Here is a 21,318-nt window from a genome sequence, read left to right on the forward strand (position 1 = left end):
GTCTGTTCAGCTGTAACATTGGCAGTGAGTGGTAAATCTGGATCTAATGAGGCTCAGTGCGACAACACTCTATCGTGTTCCCCTAAATCCTTAACTACACCACCCACCCATGTTCTCTGAAAGATCGTGTAGTGCCATGGAGCAGGACATCTACAAGTCCATGACCTCAATCAATCACTGTTGATCTCTTTCTGTCCAGGCCAGTGTCAATGTCACGGTTAAACTCTAAAGCAAGGAGAAGAGAGCTTGAATGAATTTCAGTCATTTGGAAGTAAAAGGATCTGCTGGTATGCAAAGGTCTGACACCTTTGTGCTTACAGGCCTCTGTAAACCGCTCTGGTGGGCTCATATTGTACCAGGTCAGAGGACCGCGCTGCAGGAGATCTTGATTAGTTTCAAAGGCTTTAGCTGTGAGAAGCTAATGAGAAGTAAAAGAAAAAAAGGATACATCTGGATTTACAAATCTCTAACGTTTATACCTCGGTAAATGTTTGGTATTAGGTAACTCATGAACTTCTTTACATAGAGATCCGATTCAGTGTAGAAGTATCATCGCAGCTCTGATGAATGTGTGGATACCAAGAAGCACAAGGTTGAAACTGAGACAGAACAGTGGTGTGTGTGCCACAGGAAGTGCATTACTTTCTCGCTCTTCACCTGCTGCTGGATTTTTCTGAGCACAATCACAAAAATCCCAAATTAGAGAAACAAACACAATTTGATATGCCAGTTTTACTGCAATTGTATTGTATTTGGGACAACAACGATCTCTGAATAAAAACTGAAAAGTTTTTTTTTTTTTTTCAGGAGATACATTGTGCCACTTGCTCAGCATTTTTTATAACATCTGATACTCAAACCCAATCCACTTTACGGGTGTCCAAAAGAAGAACTGCATGACAAATGAGTCTACAGCATGAACGTTTGCAGGAAAAGGAAACGGAAACCTCTGTTTGGGAGAGGCCTCTCTCAGTGGACAATCGTAAATCTCACATCCCATCACTGTGACCAGTTGTGTAGCCATGACAACATGTTAATCAGAGTACACCCGCCAGAGATACCAGTGTGATTTTAAAGTATTCAGAGCTTGTGTTTAGTGGACATTGACGTTGGTCAAGTGGTCAGTGCTACTATATATATATATATATATATATATATATATATATATATATATATATATATATATATATATATATAATAAAAATAATATAACACTATATTAAGCAATTATTAGATCCTCCCCTACATAAGTAATATAATTATAGTATATAATAATATATTAATATAATTTAATATTCTATATAATTGTGATTTGTGTAGAAAGTAATAATAACATCATATGTAATACTAAATATGATGTATATACATAGTAATTATATATTCATAGTACTTTAGTAATGTAATAATGTATGTGATATATATATATATATATATATATATATATATATATATATATATATATATATATATATATATATATATATATGTATATGCTTGCTGTCTGGGGTATGATAATATTATATAATATAATGCAATGTTTATATATAGAATATAACAAAAATAAAAATGTAACATTACATTTGTGATATTATTATTAATATTGCACATAATGTATGCAGTGTTTTATTCTGTTAGGCTTAAATCACAACAACTGAAATAAGAAATGCAGATTATATATAGTCTGTTTTGATTTATGCGGAACACAAACAGTATTAAATTATGTGCAAGTTAGCCTACAAATCACTGTCACTCCGCCGATGCTATTTGGAAGAGAGGTAGGGTGTCTCTTAAAAAATCCTATACATTCACATAGCCACACAATGCTCTGTGTTTAAGCTAAACATAGCGTACAGTTGCCACCTATTAAAATTCCACCGCCTAACTTACAAGTCTTCAAAGCGCGAGGAGCTAATGAAACAGCACTTCCCAGGAAGGGAAGCCGTTTCTCATTACAAAGATAAAGAGAGAACAGGGGTGCTAAGAGGAAGAGTGAGAAAAGAATGAGTGGCTGAGGGACAAGAAAACACCTGACTCATTTATCAGGAATGAAGACAGATACTTACATAATCGACAGTCTGCTTTGAAGCATTAAAGAATCACCGTGTGATTTAAGACTCAGAGCTTTGAGATGAAGAAACATGCCTCATTACTGGGTGATAATGTCCGGTAATACGGTTAAGGGGATCCACTACAGATTAGTACAGTTTTACTGTTTTTACAATCCGTCCATTTGATTAAGAAACTTATGCTGTTGTCATTTCGGGAGGTCTCATGACCTATGACATAAGGTTTGCTGCAAATACTTGCAAAAGCGTTCAATCATCCTTCTGATTCATTTGCAAAACGTTCTGATACCTCGCGATTAGCAAAGTTGCTGTGGTTACATAACATTTCCCACAACATAAACAAAAAAACCGCCTTGGGTTGTGTGTGAAGATGTCCTTCAGACGTGACAGTAATGTGAGTGCAATGTCAGACCCCCTGCTGAACTCTGAGGTCAAAGAACCCAGACTGACTTCTCCTTGAATAAACAAACACTTTTGAAATGTTTTGTACTAGACACATTTGGTGAAATAAGCTAAAAGGCCCCACTATTTTGCTCTCTGCACCTCGTATCATCATGGTATTGCATATAGATTTATAATCATAATAACTGTGTGTGTGTGTAGTCCTATATCCTTTTATTCACTCATTTCATGGAAAATGTGAGCTACATGTGGTTTAGGTGACAGGATATACCTCATATTCAGCACCTCGACCACCTACAGACCCCCTCCCCTCCCCATAGGCAGTGTCTTTTCCTCCCCCCTTTTTTGCGGTGTGAATAAGAAGGGAACCCAGAGACAGAGAGACTTGGAGTCGAAAAGACGCTCATCCAGCCCTGCAATGCCCAGTAGTACCCCAAGCACCAACGGAATCATGCCTGAAGTAAAGAAAGCAGGTAAGGGCTGCTCTCGTTGCTTCACCTCTATCAGTTCATTATCAGCAGCACAGGCTCACCTGTGTGCCAGGACGCTTTGTTAATGAGATCTCTAACTTGCTACCAATGCATCACTGGCTGTTGCTTTATGTTTTTAAGAATTTGGCACTAGTAAAATTAAGTAAAACTACAAAAATGTTCAAGGAAGGTGATAAAGAAAATTGCTAGAGAAAATTGACATAGTAATAATAATAAAATAAAAATACAAAAGTACAGAAATAAACCTGAAATGCAAAATAAAACCTAATAATTAGGAAGAAATAGAAAATCTATGTGACGAAAAAAAGACTGTATATGTGGTTATGGTAATATAATATTTATGCAGATTAAAAATGGACATTAAAATAATTGTATTTTACAATAATAATTTTTATTTTTTATAAATGTCTTGCATTTATTTTATTTTAAAAGTCATGTATTTTATAAACATTTCATTTAAGTTTGTTTTTTGTAAATATTTTATTGTATGTATATGTATAAATATTTATGTATTTTTACATTTTATAGTAATTCCTATTTTCATTTCCATCTTGGTATATGACCAAATATATGTGTGGTTGTGTGTGTGCGTGCATGGTTATGTATACACTTAATACTTAATACCATACACTTTGTATACACTTTACTTATATTTTGAGGACAAATATGCGCCCAGAAGTGCGTAAAAATCTGTATTTATCAGGATTAGGTTACTGTTTCTTACTAGCTATGAAAACAACAGAGGTATATTGAATGTCCTCATTCAGATGAACACTACATGAACGTGTGTGTGTGTGTGTGTGTGTGTGTGAGCAGTGTCTATGGAATGCACCTGGTGATGCAACCAGACATCTTTCTAGACACCTCAGACACAGACCTGCAGTATTTTACAGTGCTGGTGACAGTACACAAACTAAAAGTGTCAGCACAATGCTGATTTGATGGAGGGTTATTCTGACAGTTTGTGTGAGACAGCCCACATCAAAGGTACACAGGAAAGACTAATGGGCGACAGGATGAGAAGAGGGCACCTTGGACATTATTATCATACTGTTACTCTCCAGGCCTTTGTGCACAGCTTAACATCTCACCGGAAAATAATAATAGTCTTTACAGTGACAAAGAGTTTAGCAGCTGCTCTACTCAATCGTTCGACAACAAATTATTAAGAGGAACGATGGTCAAACAAGACCTTGCAAATTCTCTTGAGCCTGCATATATTTTAAGACAAGCATGTGGTGAAACATCCTCTAAACGAACATACTATTTGAAGTTCTTTAAAGAAGTCAAATGCACAAATATTTGGAAGGCTCAGAATTTACATATATTGTAAAGGTATATTGTGCATGCCCAACACTATAAGTAAACCATTGCAGATATTAAAATGTTTCCAAATTCAATATCACACAGTAAGACTGAATTCATCAGAATTCATTCCAGGTGTTAATATAGCTGCCAGGCACCTCTTTCACCCTTCTACTTTCACATGTCGCCCTCATCTGTTATCTCAGCAACTCTCTCTGTTTCTCTCTCACTCTCTCTCTCGATCTCAATATCATTGTCATTTTAATTGTATTTTAATTGGAAAATGTTTGGTTAATTCTTTTGGTGATTTCATTTTTAATTTGTAACACGTTTTCATAGAAATATGATTTTTATATTTACTCAAATTAAAATAAAACTAACATTTTAAAATATAATATAATATAATATAATATAATATAATATAATATAATATAATATAATATAATATAATATAATATAATATAATATAATATATTTTTAGTACTGCTTTTCTCATTGTTAGGAGAAAAGGACCCGCTTGCACTGTACTGAAAGATGAAAAGATGCTCTTGCCGGTTTCTTATTAACTTATCAAGGATGACATGCGGCCTTCTTGATCACAGAAGTAATGAAGTGTAAAACCCTCCTCGGTAACTCATCTCCACAGCCCTGCCCTCCTCTTTTTATCTTTCCCTTCTGAGATTAGTTGGGTCTGACTTCTGGACAGGGCAGCATCTGGCATGATTAAACAGCACATGTGCTCGGTGCACCTTGAGTGCATAATTCTAACTTAAGTCAGCATGGAAATCAACTCAATCAATGTTAAGAGAGATCTGATCTACCCATCTGAGAACGTCTCCTATCCAAGCGGGCTTAATGTCTTTCCCAGGACTGTGATGGGTCACACCTCTAAAATCTCCCTTTACAGATATGAATCCCTCTATGTGTGCATCTGTCTGTTCATGTTATTTTCCTTCGGGCCTGTTTCAAGTAAGCAATCAACAGAGGGCCGACACTCAGCATGTGGTTTTCGACACTTTGGGGGCCGCAGGATCATATCCATCGCCTTCCCTTTCAAATCATCATGCATAGCGTCTCCTTGATCTAGACTCCAAATATGAACCCTACCAGTTTGCCCGTAGCTGCTGGGTGCATGGCAGGGGTTGGCAAAGCACCCTAAAGACTTGTCCAACACAAACAAATTGCTTTCTGTAGTCATCACAAGCGAAAGACACCAAAGCCTAGCAAAGACCCTGAGGTCATCAACATAACTGCTGATGCTAAAAAGAGGTGAAGTTCAAAGTTACCCAACAGCACACGGTTGTTCCAGTTGATATGATGCCAGTTTTATTTAAATGATTTGATAAACACTGACAATGTGGTTCAGATGAGTTCTTAAGTATATTTGTAAGTAAAAAAGTTCTTATACTTAAGTAAAAGTTCTTAAGTATTTTTGTCTTATTTTCCATTAAAAAAAATGCTCTTTTTTGTAATACAATTGAGTTTTTCCTACTGAATCTTATAGTGTGTTCAGATTGTATTTATTATTAATATTATGTATTCGTTTTTTAATGTATAACAAGAGAAAGATTGCAATAAATAAATCATTATTATTATTATTCACAGTACTCGTCACCGTTTCTGATTTGCAATCTATTTCAGACCATCAGGCTTTCACTGTTATGTGTTCATCTGGTGAAAGATGTGAGTGAACGAGGCTTTGTCAATCGCCCCTTTTTCGGACATTAGGGATTTTGAAACCAGGCCCCTTCCGTGTGGCTCTTGTTTACAGCATTCTTCCGTTCATGGTCAATCTCCACCAAGTCATCCTTCACAAAACACCAGGGTTGAATCTCACACCAGGGAGAAAGCCCTGACTTGAAGAGCTGTCAGCGTGGCTTCAAACTGCATGAACCCAGACTCAGCATTTTCACATCTTTAATTTGTTTTATTTTGGAGCTCTGCTTCATGACCATGGCTGTTATGTTCGACCCCTCCCTCCTATTCATCCTGACTCCCTCCATACCAGCCCCTATAAGGGAGAGGTCCCGAAGAGAGGGTGAAACAGGCTATGACTGATGGAGTGAGCTGTCAGCAGCAGTTGCTAATCTCTGGCCCTGATCCCTTTACTACCTCGGTTCCCTTTGCTCCTGCACCGTCCATTCCTCTATAAGTCCCAAGCAACTGATGGAATTTATATGTGCACCAGGATTATGTCTAAGGTTTCACTGCAGAAATATTAATGACTGCGCCATTTGCTTGTTTTCATTATCCTCCATTTGTATGAGCTTTGTATCTCATAATTGCATGATGGCCTGTAAGAGCTTGCCTGTCATAATGTGCATAGAGTATCTGTGTCTTTGATAAAGGCAACTCACAGATGTACTCTCTCAGAAAAAAAAGTTGTCACTGAGGTGGCATCCTGAGGTACAAAAGCAAAAATGTAAATCTCCATATCTTATTTATATTAAAGGTACATATTAATATAGCTAAAGTGCACATTTTGAAAGCGTAATGCTGAAGTGACAGCTTTGTGCCTTTTTCTAAGAATGCATGACAAATTAGATAAAAGATGTTAAGGATGACGATGATGATGATGATGGTGACCTCTGAACAATTTGTTCTCAAGATCACAAACAGAGGTGGGGGTCTTGAACAGGTGTACAGAAGTCCCCGTCCTATATGTGCTGAAACACAGCTGACCCGATCACTTAGAGGTGCGGGACGCTGTCACGAAGACCCATTATAGCGATGTCAGTCACTTCTGTCCCCGCCCATCGCCAGAAGCACAAACCGCTTTTACTAGCATTACAGACCTGCTATTAAGATTTAAAATAAAAATACAAGTTTCACATTTCTTGTCAACAATTTTAAACTTAAAAAGTATTTCACTGCAGTAAAACGAAATACCCTTGCAAATATTTTAACATTAAATCCAACATGAAATCTATGTTTGTAGTAAAAATACACTTAAAGATTTCATATATATTCTCTCAAATCATTGTTTTAGCATTGTTACTTGTCAAGTGAATTAATGCATTTAAAGAATTTCTTTTAAAATTTCCAGATATTTAACCAAACAATACAAAACCTACTCCTCGTTGAGGAATGCTCATTGCAGGGCTCAAACCAGCAACCCTTTCTATTCAGCCCCAAGTCTGAGCCCTACTAACCTCCATTTGCAGGATATTATATGGATAGTTGTGTTGCATTGCTACTGTGACCTTTTCCATCTTTGCCACCAGTCTGCTGCTGCTGCAATTAACACTTTAACTGACAAAAACTGCACCAATGCACTTAATGCAACTGATAATATGGTAACCTAAGATAGCAGCACATATTAATGCCCACAGTAACAAAAGAAGGCAAGAAATGTGTGAGCTGTAATACATGAGCCAGAGGATTGCAGATGGATTTCTCAGAAGGTGCTTGAGAAGCTCAATAGTAACAAGAAAAGTGTTAAACCTGCATGCCCAGCCCAGCTGGACATAAACATGCCAACACCACTAACACCATGAATTTGAAGCGCGGCAGAAACAAAAATGTATTTTTGGAAACTGCTGTCAGAGCCTATGATGTGTGTCCATGGTGAATGTAAGTTAAGGTCTAGCATGCTTCTCGGATGTAACCTAAACCCTGACAGGCATGGGTAAACTATATGATTCAGTGCTAACAACAGTGGGGGTATAGATGAATTGCATAGCATAGGATGATATATATTGCACATGAGAGGTAAGGAATGGGGATCAGAAAAGCAACGTAAGGAAAAGGAAGACTCTAGAATGCTTGTGCAGTGTCAATGTCTTTTCCAAACTGCCTGTGGCTTCTTTAAAGTGGTTTAATGGTTACCTCTGATGTTAACCGATGTACATTTTCACCCCTACAGGAAGAAAAGGGTCGAGAGCAGAAGCAAATCCTGCAGGTAACTGCAAACTACGCAATCCTGTTGACTTTTAATGTCTTAATCAGAGCGCCCCCTTTCCAAAATCTCACCCTCCAAAAGCATGTCTGCAAACCTGCAAAATGTAGTTTATCAATTTTGAGCATTTTTACACCTAGTTAAAAAATATATACGAGTGCAGCAACAAATTTCATATTTTCATGTCATATTACATGCATTTCAAGAGATGTTCAACAGTTTTTTTTTACTTAATTTTGCATCATTGATCATGGAAGTTTGATAAACACTGCAGACATCATGATGGTCAAAGACACAGAGATGTAACTTTAATTCACCAAACTGATTGATACAAAAAAAAAAAAAAAAGAAAAAAAACAATCCTTGCAGATTATGTTTTCTAGTCATTTCAAATTTAAATGTTAAAGGGATATTCCATCCCAAAATGAAAATGTTGTCATTAATTACTTACCCCCATGTCGTTTCAAACCTGTAAAAGCTTTGTTCGTCTTCAGAACACAATTTAAGACATTTTGGATGAAAGCCGGTATGCTTTGAGACTGTCCCGTAGACTGGCAAGTAAATAATAGTGTCAAGGTCCGCCTGAATACTGCTCAGAAATGCCAAAATGGGGCTGGAACCTGAATTTACATAATAATAATAATAAAACATTTATTACACTATCAAAAACAACCATTACAATAGTATTTTCATGCTTACATTAACCATGTATTTAATGTTATATTTATTCAAACCAAGTTTAAATTGAATGTTAAGCATTTTTACATATTATAATTTATAAAGAATGTGGTAACAGTTTTAATACTTGTCACTTCACTTTGCATGATCATTCATAAAAGCTTGGTAAACACTGCAGGTGTCGTGATGGTCACAGACACAGAGGCCAGTGCTCACTAAAACCACCTGAGAATATTATTTTAAGTAACTCAAGGTTTGGAGAGCATTCCATTCTTATGATAGAACAGACACGTATACTCAGATCAAAACAGCATGTCAATTTGACAATATGGTTTGTATGATCATTGCCATGACTTTTTCAAGGTGAGTGCTGCTGTCTTTACACCTCCATGTTTTAATAGTGTTAATGGGAGAGGATCACAATACAATGGAAATCAGATGAAGCTTGGGCCTCCATTATACAGCTGACATTTAAATAGGGTTATGAAGTCATGTTATAGAATATAATAACCTGTTTCTCTTTCTTCACAGAAAAGGCACCACCATATGACCCCAACATCACTGAGCCCAATACTAGAGCTGATCTGATCAAATGTACGCATGAAGATTACAGGGACTGTTTTGTTTCTTGTTTTTTTAAATATAGTTCTATATTATAGTTTAATAGGCGCTTGACCTCTGAAATGATATTTCTCTCTCAGACTGGATCAATCTCTCTCTGGATGACCGAACTGCTCAGAAAATGTTGTGGCTCTCAGAAGGTGGAGCCAAAGTGTCACGAATGTCAGAGGAAGTGTGTCCTGTTCTAGACAGGCCTGAGAGATATGAACATTCACCACAGGTATGTAAGTGAGTCTCTCAATCTGTCTCTATATGTTTCGCTGTTATTGTTTAGTTTTGCAGTGTGATTTCTAAAAATCTATTTTTCCAGTATTATCTTTTTAAGTATGCTTTTAAGGGTTAGTTCACACAAAGCTGTTGTCATGATTTGTGACCCTGGACCACAAAACCAGTGTTAAATCGCTGAGGTAAATTTTTTGCAATAGAGGGAAAAAACAAATTATCAATTTTTCTTTTATGCCATAAATCATTAGGATATTAAGATCATGTTCAATAGATATTTTGTAAATTTCCTACAGTAAATATATCAAAACTTAATATTTGATAAGTAATATGCTTTGCTAAGAATTCATTTGGACGAATTTAAAGGCAATTTCCTCAATATTTAGATTGCACAATATTAGATATCTCGGCCAAATATTATCCGATCCTAATAAACCATATATCAACGAACATTTTATTTATTCACCTTTCAGATGATATATAAATCTCAACTTTGAAAAAAAAAAAAATATTGTGGTCCAGGGTCACATTTACACACCCTCATGTTGTTCCAAAAGCCGTCAATTCATCTTTAGAACATTTTTTGTCCATTGATTGAAAGTAATCAACATTTTTTAAGCTTCATAAACCACATAAAGACACACACACACACACACATATATATATATATATATATATATGTATATATATATATATATATATATATATATAAATGAATTCTCAGTTTTTAATCTGATGAAAAGATTTTATGAAGACAAACACGGATAAAAAAAAACATGACTTAAAATGAATCGAAATTTTGGGAAGCTAGGTCATGATTATGAGACAAAACATCAGAATTATGACATTCTAAATAATTGTCAGAACTAACAATTATTGCTAAATGTGTGACTGAATCATATAATAACTTAATTAATAATATTGATAGTTCGTCTAGCTGACTACGTCTTGTATTATTATTATTATTTCTAAAATCCTGTCAAATGTGCACAAACTACTAGCTACTACTAAATATTGTAGAAACATAATTTTCTGTAAAGTTGCTTTGTAACAATTTGTTTTATAAAAAGCGCTATACAAATAAACTTGAATTGAATTGATGAGATTAAATGTCATAATGATGAGAAAAATAGTCAGTTTGGATCTCATAATTATAATTTACCCTCTCAACATTTTGTCTTTTTCTCAATTATGACATTTTATCTCATACGTTTTGCAATCTCATAATTATAACTTGATTATTACTCAACTTTGTAGAATTTTTTTTTGTATCTAATAATTCTGAAGTTTTATTTTATATCAGTGTTCTTGTAACTCAATTGGTAGAGCATTGTGCTATCAATCGCAAGGTTGGGGGTTCGATTCCCTGGGAACACAAGATAGGTAAAAATTGATAGCCTGAATACACTGTAAGTCGCTTTGGATAAAAGCGTCTGCTAAATTTAAGTCTCACATTTTTTTTTTATAATCATGCTTATCTCACATTATTTGGCATTTCTTTTTAATGTATCATGATATTTTTTATGAAATGGGCTTCCATTAATCTATGTATGTGATTGTATAGCTTCATGAACAAATCTTTCAGTGTAATATTTCAATGGATCTATTGATATGGTTCACAAAACCCATCTGAATGATTCAATCACTCACTCACAAGTTTAACTCAAAAGGACAGCTACACAAGTTTGTAATGACATGAGGGCGAGTAAATGATGACAGAAAGTAATGTGTAAGACTGTCATGGCCTATGTAGTAACCAGGCAACTGCTTTTGGATAACTTTCCCAATATCCTCCTGAAGGTGCTGTGTAAGGAGGGTCTTCTGGGCAGTCGTGGGTACTGGGAGGTGGACTGCGAGGGCTGGGTGGTGATTGGGGCAGCGTGTGAAAGTGCAGGGCGGAAAGCTAAGGATGGCCCATGTGGTCTGGGAGAGAATGACCTGTCATGGGGTGTGGGCTGGGCCGGATCCTGCTACCACGTCTGGCATAACGGAGAGAACATCGAATTCCAGGCTCCCCTATGTCCCACCATCGGCATCTACGCTGACCAGCCAGCTGGCATCATCAAATTTTTCCTTGTTGAAGATGGAGAGAACGGCTTCAAGGAGACCAGACTGATTCATCGCTTTGTATCCAGTTTCAAGGAGAAACTCTTCCCTGGTTTCTGGGTGGGAAGGAACTCCTACTGCTGGATCCGAAAGAAGGATCAGTAGGGGTGTGAATACATCAAGAGAGAGGGGTTGGAAGGAAACAGGGTAAGGGTGATATAAGAAAGAGGACAGGAGACTTTGAGAGAGTCATTGGTAGGGAGTAAGATACAAAACTTATCTAACCACAAAAAAAAAAAAGAATAAAACTACTGAAACCGTAAGTGGAGAATTGCATTCTGAACCTGAATCTGCCTGTTACGAACCACAAGGCTGATTCAAAATATTAAACAGTATTTTAGCAAGTCACTGTATTCATTTTATATTCCATGTTATGACAACTGCAGATACTGTAATGAATATTTATCTCTGTGGTCTAATAAACTAGTTCAAAATAGTATTGTGTTATATATGAAGGGTATGTTGTTTTTTATCTTATTTTTAATGAGCAACAGCATATGTAAAAGTATACGAAATACACTAATTTACACTTATTTTAAATGAAGGCTTCTTTTCCATTACTAGTAAAAGGTTCGAGACTGTGGGTGGTCTTACATTAAAAACTACAGAAGAGCAGCAGCGCCCTCTGCAGAGCACAGGAAGCACTGACACATATTCTTCAGCCTGCTTATCCACACCTAGACAAAAATCTCTGAACCTTTCAATGCAGGTAGATGCACAGGGAAACAGAATTCAACAACAAACTATTTGTTTATTCAAAACGTATTTACTTAAACACTGAACAGTTGTGAAATGTTCAAGATGAACGCATAGCTGGTTGAGATCTGTAGTGTTGTAAACCCTCACATTTGAAATGTCCTTCAGTCTATCAAGATTTGAGACGTTGTCATACTAAAATGAACAATTATACATTTTGCATTTGTATCAGTTATCATCCCATTAATCAGCCATAATCCAGAAACATGTTATTTATGGGTGAGAAATGCCAAACATTCGGGTTACCGAAACTTTTTGTCCTCTTATTGTCTTTTGCTTTATAAAGCATTGCTTCAGAAAGTCTTCAGGACAGTATCTGAAATAAAAACGAGTGCACACAGGCAGACAGTGACATCATTTGCAAGCATTCACATCAACATCTAGTCAGCTTTGGCAATCTTGCCATGGAATATAAACTGCTGAATACACATCTGAATGCAGCAGTCTATATATCCAAGCACAAGTAGTGTTTCTGCTAATGTACAATGCTCCTCTGGTGATGGTTGTGCGAGTATCTCAGCGTGTAAATAGGCTCATATACTATCAGTAAATCCCACACTTCAGAGGAGAGTTGCTGGGTATGATTAGTAATGTAATGATGTACTTTTGCTCTGTTAGTGTTTCTCAATGAAATGCACTATGTAACTAAAGTCTGCCACAACCATCCGTCAAAAGAAATTCTCCAATTAAGACATGCTAATCGAACCTCTCCCCCTTCTGCTGCAGATGTGAAGGGCTGGTAAAGGTTTCGCCACTTTCAGTGTCCTAGAAGTACTAATGATATGTGGGAGAAGCGTCAGATTTGGCAACATCTTTGTTAAAAACATCCATCAAACTCTCTGGTTCGGTTTAAATCACATTCGCACACGAACATGCTCATGGTTCGTTCTCACTCGCGCCCAAACGTACATACGCACACATTGGTCGTCTCTCAGTGCTTGAGAGAGAAGTCGCCCGTGTTAAGGCGAGGTCGTGGCAGTGCTCCGAACATCTCCGTCCCGTCTGTGGCTCCGGGGACCAGCAGGGCTTTCATACTGGCAGCTATGTGGTCCAGGTCCGTGCAGCCCACCTAAAATAAAACTGAACACTGAAATCAAGCTAAAAACAACGTGACATCATAAAAACAACAATGGCCGTTATTCCATTTTTCTTCTAAAAACTAAATTCTAAATGTGTTAATTAAACAGTGCTGCTTGTAAGTTTATGGACACTTCAGAATTTACTATATTTCTGCATAAATATGACCCAAAAGATCAGATTTCCGTGATTGGATTTTCACACACTTCCTGAAAGTTGACAGAGTGAATCCTCTCATTCAAATCAATTAGATGAAAATATATACTTTGACATCTACTTATTTAGGAAACTGATCTAATTTTACATATCTGTGAGCGGCAGAAGTATGTGAATCTCTAGGATTAGCAGTTAATGTGAAATACGAGAGTTGTCAGTCAGTGGGGCGACTATCCGGTGTGACTGCCAGTCCTGTATTATTTAGGGAACAGGGATCTGTCAAAGTCTGATTATTAATGTTTGTGGAAGTGTATCAAGGAGATCACGAAGGGCCTCAGAAAGAGAGCTGCTGTTCTTCATCAGGGTAGAAAAAGTTACAAATCCATCTCTAAAGAGTTTGGACTCCACAGTCAGGGAGATTGTACAAATTCAAGACCACCGTCACACTCCCCAGGAGTGGCTGACCAAAAGCACTCCAAAAGCAAGTCTGATGCTGCAAAAGACCCTGGGGGAACTTCTAAGCAACTAATAGCCTTTCTCACATTTGCTAATGATAATGTTCATGAGTTCACCATCAGAAGAACACCGAACAACCACGGTGTATACGGCAGAGTTGTGAAGAGAAAGCCACTGCTCTCCTAAAAGAACATTGCTGCCCGTCTTCAGTTTGCTAAAGATCATGTGGACAAGTCAGAAGATGGAGAAATGTTTTGAAGATCACGGTTTGGGCCCGTTTTGCTGAATATAGGCCGGGATGGCTTGCCATCATTGACAAAACAACGAATTTTGAATAATAACAGCATATTCTAAAGGAACGGAATCTGAAGAGAAAGTGGGTCATGCACCAAGGCATTGACCCCAAGCACACACATCGTCAACCAAAGAATGGTTAAAGAAGAACCAAGTTAATGTTTTGAAACGGCCGAGTCAAAGTCCGGACATTAATCCAATTGAAATGTTGTGAAAGGACCTGAAGCAAGTTCATAGGAGCAGTTCTGTACTGAGGAATGATCTAAAACTCCTCCGAGCAGCTGTGCAGGACTGATCCGCAGATACAAGAAACATTTAGTTACAGTTATTGATGCAAAAGTGGGTCACAACAGATACTGAAAGAAAAGATTCACAAACATTTGCCGTTTGATTGGATTTGAATCTCTTTGTCTACTTTCATTTTCTCATTTTCCAGCCCTGACAAACATGAAAGTTTTCCCATAAACATTCAAATATATGTACAGGTATTTATTCGGTTGTTAAGTGATGATGTAAGAAGCGCTGCTTCCGGGTCCAAGCCTCAACTTGCTTCACTTGAAAATACTACCCCAGCAGCCGTTTATGAGCACTGTTTATTCATATTAATCATTTAAGCTAAACGCTTTCAAACTTACGGTATACACTACAGTCTTCGTGCTCACAGCGTCCCAAACACAAATAATTTTTATATATATATTTTTTATATTTATATTTTCATTGTCTGGCTATCTCGGACTTCAGTATGGAGTTAAAGGTTAAGATCATAACCTTTTCGCTAGTATTCTATCAGATTGTGAGTTTATAATAGCACCTTTTGTTGTTTTCTCGTGGTAACTGATAGAGCGTTTGGACACGGAAGCGCTGCTACGTGACGTCAGACTTAACAAGCGAATGCTGACAATCTAGATTTCCTTTCGCCCTATCCTTCATCTTGTATAAAATGTGTAAAAAAAAAAAAGTGTCCCAAGATTTTGTTTTTCTCAAATTTCATAAATTATGAAATTGTCTTACCAATGAATGATACGTACAATTTAGCGATCTAGTAGGTGGCGTAATTTCGCTTCCTACAATCTTACACATCCTTTGTATTGAAAGTGCATACATATTCTGCAAAAAAAGGTCATCTGAATTGTCAGTCTCTATAAAGCTGTAGTAGGAGGGTGTGTGTAACTGACCCGTTCTCCACTATGGGAGTCGCCCTGAGGGGCGTGTTTGCCCCACACTGGTATAGAGACAGGCAGTGAACGAGCCATTGCCATGGGCTTAGAATAGCGAGATGCCAGGTGACCTACAGCCAGGCCACGTGGAGGGGGAGGAGCTTCCTCACTCAGAGAGCCTGGCAGCAATAAAACAGATATAAATACACAAACGACTGTAATAAAAGCACATCATAATTCAGATCATGATCTCTTTGATGAAATCAACACTGACTACATGAACAGTCACTGTGCTTGAAACAGTTTCTTTGACTTTTCCTATTCGCTTGTGATTAATGAATAAGGATTTTAAAATAAGAATGCACATTTTTGGGGTCAATAAGATTTTTTTTAGTTTTTGAAAGAAATATCTTATGCTCACCAAGACTGCATTTATTAATTTAAAAATACAATAAAACGGTAATAATTTCATGTTGTTAGTATTCATTTTAAATGTAATTTATTTAATCATTACCAATGTTGAAAACAGCTGTGCTGCCTAATATTTTCATGAAAACATGATGATTTTTTTTATTTACTTTTTTTATTTTTTATAAATAATTTATTATCTTTTGTCACATTTAAAATGTCTTTACTGTTTACTGTCTATTTAACATGTCCTTGCTGAATTAATGTATTAATAAAAAAAAAAAAAAAAAAAAAAGAAACCTTACTGACCCTAAAACTTTTGAACAGTGGTGAATCTGTACCAGATAAAATATTTTGTATACATGCTGATTTCCCCTATTTTTAACATCACTTAACATCCACTTAGTTATTAGTTTAAAATACTAACAATTAAATAACACTTGTTATCTATTTTATATATTTGTAATCTATTTTTTTGCCATTTAACATCACAATATTGGTATACAAGCATTTAAAATAATATAATAATAATTATTATTCACCATCAGTGCTCTCCTCCTCCCCATCAGACTCAAAGAAGGGCTCGCAGTCCCGGGACAGAGAATCCTCATCCATTGAAAAGACACCTGAGAAAAGAGAGAGAGATCCATTCAATTCGAATTGGAGTTCAGAAATGACAAACTCCTCCTTTATGAAACAAAAAAACAGATGCATTTACCTGCTGATTCATTTAGGTTACGTCTCCTCCCATCCAAATCTTCCTCCTCCTCCTCCTCATCATCTTCCTCCAAGTCCTCAATTTCCGTCCTTTCTCTTCCCTTCTCACGTTCCTCCATCACCCCTTTCTCCCTGTCACGCTCTCCATTCCCATACTGACCGCCAGGCTGGCCAATAGCAGCGGCCGAGCTGTAGATCGACGGGTAGCTCTGAGAATAGAGCCTCATGTTGGGACTAACAGTCCCGACTCCATCTCCAGTCAGGCTCTTTGGAAAGAGGACACAGTAAATCACAAAGGTGTTCCGATCAAAAATGCTTTAAAACACAGCACTCACCAGCCTGTCAGACGGCACATCCACACCCAGCTTGGCTCCTCCTTCCTTTTTATTCAGAGGCGTGTGTCTCTGAGCCGTCAGTACAGTGGTGGAGTGCAGGACTGCGATGTCATCCATGTATCGTCGTGAAGACTCAGCTAAGGCCCCTGGTCCCCAAACATGATAAGCATAATCAAACTTCTGCACCTGAGTTCCACCCCCTTCATGATTCCTTGTTCCTTTCACCTCAACCCCGGGAGGACGGAACTTCTTATACCCGGTCAAAATCGCCAAATCACAACCGGACGTCTGACAGTAAGCCTCAGCAGCCGCGAGCAGCGCCAGCCAGCTCTCCTTGTGATTATCGGGGATCTCGGGGTTAGACGATTTGGTGACCGAGGCCATGATGTGATTATGCAACAACCTATGGCTCTGTTGAACTGTTTTCAGAATAGGTTATTTTGGAATGTTGGAATGCTGGTGTGTGTGTGAGAATGTGTGTGTGCGCGTGTTTATGAAATGCGTTTTGTGGTTAGCGCTCTTTGGTAACGAGAACTTGGTTTAGTTAATGCTGGTGGGACTGTTAGAAGAGGCACGTCTGAAATGGGTGATGGTGTCTGCATGCAGGAGAGAACTAGGGGAGAGATGGGAGGATGCCCAAACTCGCTGATGTTACCTAGAAAAGAAAAGATAATATGCATAAATATAGATCATCAAAAGTGCAGTATCAGTCTCATTTAGGCAAATACACCTGCATTTTATTCGGAACTGCAGAATGGCTTGGAAACCAGTTTGTTTGACTAATCATCAAGCTCATCAACTGCTGTGCAACAAACCCCCCCACTGACTGTGAAGGGTCATCTACGCCTCCATTCCCTCGCACGTGTAGCACACGTACACGTTTGCTTGGGATGTTCTCGTTTAAAACGAGGATGAGTTCTTTGTAAAAGGCTTTAAAAAAAATTCGAGGCCTGTTGTGCAGCTGCATGCAGCACATCTGCCTGTTTCTCGCATTTTCGGGACAACATGACGAACAGTCACCCATGATTTCTGCCTCTTTTCTTTATTTGTTTGTCACTGTCAGCTTTAAAATGCAGTTGGAAAAATCAGCGGTGTGTTTGCATTACGACGTTACCTGATTTAGAGCTTGTTGATCAGTTCATTGGTAAGTGGCCAAGTGAAATAAACAGGCCAGTGCGCTCCAGCGTTAGCAATGCAGCTAAAAACCTATTTCATCGTTTTGCATAATTTAAACGGCATAAGGATGATTCGAGAAAAGAAAAACAAGTAGTAGACATACCCTCGCAATATCCTCCCGCCTCTGCCACAATCGTCCTGTACTTCCAAACTTTATTAAACCCTCTTTGTTAGGAGGCTGTTACCCGTGCCTGTCTCTCCCCTAGACTCCAGCGCAGCGACGGCGCACAGCGCTGATACAGTCGGAGCAGACCTGTGTTGCCAGATTGCGCGAAAGAAACGCGCAAATGTTCTGAAAAACAAGCGACCTTTTTTTTTCTTTTTCATGCGATATTTCTGTGTTGATGAGTTATTAGCATAGAAAACACACAAAACATTTTTGATTTACCCAGTATTTTATTTTATTTTATTGTTTTAGGTGCCACAGACCCCTGATATGACCATCCTTGTGCGAAAGACCACTTCTTAAAATGTCAAATCCATCTATTGTATATAGTTTACATATATCACGTATAAAGACCCAATTTATACTGCGAAATATATATATATATATATATATATATATATATATATATATATATATATATATATATATATATATATATATATATATATACAGTAAATATGTTTAAAATATTAGCAAAATATTGTTTCTTTACATAACATTATTGAAGTTTTCTACTCATTTCTATACCATTAGATATATTTTTATTTAAATGTGCATTTTTTAATTAATATAATCAATGTTTTATTCATATAATCTTTTTTCTGCTATTTATTTATTTATTTTATTTTTAATATTTTTTACACTGTTTTTCCCTCAACTTTTCAGTGGACCCTTTGTGTGTCCCTGGACCCCAGTTTAAAAACCTCTTGATTAACCAACACTACATTTTAACTATCAGCAAGATAATCGTTTCTATTGCCTAATGAAATAAACGAGTACATATCTCTGTCGTCATAACCGCTCCATAAAACGCTGTGTAGAATTTAGAACAACACAGTTCTACAGGTCACATCGCCTGCTGTAAACTCAAACAGCAATATAAGCCCCGCATACGCGAAATAAGCGGACATGGCAACATTAGAGCGGGTGCACGCGCCGTGGTCTTGCGCGTACACAGGCGTAAACACATTTGCGAAGGTAACGTTCAAAAAGAAAAAACGAGCTGATGTGACATTGAAAGAAGCTGATAATAAATGCTATATAATGATTACTGGACTCCACGTGCAGTAGGCTAGTGTTTTTGTGCAAACTAATACGGTCACATTTCTTCAGGTACTTTGCTTGTACTTCCAAGAGTTATAGTGATCTGTAATTTTTTTTTTTTAAATAATAATCAGTTTTAAGAGAGTTTAAAGAGTAAACTTAACCAAAACTTGCTTGAGTCTGTCACAGTTTGTTCTGTTTCTTCATGTTATTCCAGACAGACTGATGATGATGAGATCAGATCTCTATGTGGAGCACTCGCTGCAAAAAAAAATGTCACTAGATTATTACAATTAATGGCAAAAAATAATGTTTGGAAATTTAAAATGATATTTATACTGACACACTAAAACACACAAACACACACACACACACACACACACACACACACACACACACATATATATATATATATATATATATATATATATATATATATATATATATATATATATATACCATTGTACGGTGTAGCCTATATATATATATATATATATATATATATATATATATATATATATATATATATATATATATATATATATATATATATATATATATTTAATTCAATTCAATTTCAATTTATTTATAAAGATACAATTAAACATAACTACCATTGACCAAAGGGCTGTACAAACTAAAAACAACAAAATCACAGATAAACAACACAACATCAAACCAGGACAACATCATCACCCATCATATAGCCTATATGACAGATCGAATAAAAAAGTTTTAAACTTATATTTATAATGGACAGAGTAGGGGCAGTTCTAATATCAGTGGGCAAACTGTTCCAGAGTCTTGGTGCCGCTATGGAAAAGGCTCGATCTCCCCTAGTCTTGAGCCTCGATCTAGGAGCCACTAAGAGCCTCAAGTTGGCAGACCTAGCTCTTGTAGGTTGATGGATCACCAATAAATCAGAAAGGTAGGATGGTGCTAACCCATTTAAAGATATAAAAACTAATAACGGTACTTTAAAATGTATCCTATATTGCACAGGTAGCCAATGGAGTGACTGGAGGACAGAAGTTATATGCTCCCATTTGAGATCTCCTGTCAGGGCTCTGGCAGCATTATTCTGAACCATCTGAAGGTGATTTATGGAAGACTGACTCATCCCCAAATAAAGAGAATTTCAATAATCAAGCCTTGTAGTAATAAAAACATGTATTACTCTTTCATAATTTGTAAATGAATACATTATAAATTAAATATATAAATCCATTTCAATTTCTGTTACCACTCCAGTCATCAGCAGTCCTGGTGTCTCTCAAAAAAAGTTTTCCTGCTGTGAAAAAAAAAAAAAGTATGGTCAAAATTAATGTACAATTAATGCCTCAAACTCGTACACCATTTATGATATACATGATATTTTCTAACATTGAATGTTTTCTATAAATATTATAAATATATACAGTTTTTCATTATAAAATAACAATAAGAATAGTTTGAAAAAAAAACTTATGAAATTACAAAAAAAGGTTATTACAGGTAACACGTTTTGCTACACTCTTTAAACATGCTATTTGTAGTTAAACTGTAGTTATTCAAATTATAATAATAATAATAAAAAAAACATTTAATTCCTCAGTAATCGCCCATTTGCCTATTTTTATTTAAATTCTATACTTAATTGAACTGCCCAATTTCCATTCATCACTTTATTAACTTGCATTCATGAAATTAATTTAAAATAATCTGCCAAATTTTACATAACCTCAAAGCCGCAATGATCATAATTTAAGATGAATGCATGTATGATGTTTGTTTGTTGTATCAGTTGA

General features: G+C 36.6%; 2 protein-coding genes and 1 long non-coding RNA gene across 4 annotated transcripts; 2 read left to right on the plus strand and 1 right to left on the minus strand.

Moving 5' to 3' along the window:
- Positions 1 to 2,812: 2,812 nt before the first annotated feature.
- On the plus strand, positions 2,813 to 12,225 carry LOC113046616 (tripartite motif-containing protein 16-like protein). The gene is made up of 5 exons (XM_026207470.1): positions 2,813 to 2,941; positions 8,130 to 8,165; positions 9,372 to 9,434; positions 9,542 to 9,681; positions 11,484 to 12,225. Exons 1-5 carry the CDS (start codon positions 2,887 to 2,889, stop codon positions 11,892 to 11,894), a joined length of 705 nt encoding a protein of 234 aa, XP_026063255.1. The 5' UTR covers positions 2,813 to 2,886; the 3' UTR covers positions 11,895 to 12,225.
- A 295-nt stretch (positions 12,226 to 12,520) lies between these two features.
- On the minus strand, positions 12,521 to 18,575 carry LOC113046632 (uncharacterized). 2 transcript variants are annotated; one of them, XM_026207494.1, is made up of 6 exons: positions 18,425 to 18,575; positions 17,146 to 17,800; positions 16,812 to 17,076; positions 16,636 to 16,719; positions 15,704 to 15,864; positions 12,521 to 13,614 (listed from the first exon to the last, which is right to left on the minus strand). In XM_026207494.1, the coding sequence occupies exons 2-6, from the start codon at positions 17,527 to 17,529 to the stop codon at positions 13,477 to 13,479; spliced, it is 1,032 nt and encodes a 343-aa protein (XP_026063279.1). In that variant the 5' UTR covers positions 17,530 to 17,800; positions 18,425 to 18,575; the 3' UTR covers positions 12,521 to 13,476. The 2 variants fall into 2 exon arrangements, with proteins under 2 accessions (XP_026063279.1, XP_026063288.1); XM_026207503.1 differs by having other exon boundaries at positions 18,260 to 18,550.
- A 776-nt stretch (positions 18,576 to 19,351) lies between these two features.
- On the plus strand, positions 19,352 to 20,800 carry LOC113046645 (uncharacterized). Its single transcript, XR_003276133.1, has 3 exons — positions 19,352 to 19,465; positions 20,332 to 20,459; positions 20,534 to 20,800. It is a non-coding gene; the product is annotated as an uncharacterized LOC113046645 (long non-coding RNA).
- Positions 20,801 to 21,318: the final 518 nt, after the last annotated feature.

Source organism: Carassius auratus, chromosome 3, assembly GCF_003368295.1.
Source record: "Carassius auratus strain Wakin chromosome 3, ASM336829v1, whole genome shotgun sequence".
Classification (NCBI taxonomy): Eukaryota; Metazoa; Chordata; class Actinopteri; order Cypriniformes; family Cyprinidae; genus Carassius; species Carassius auratus.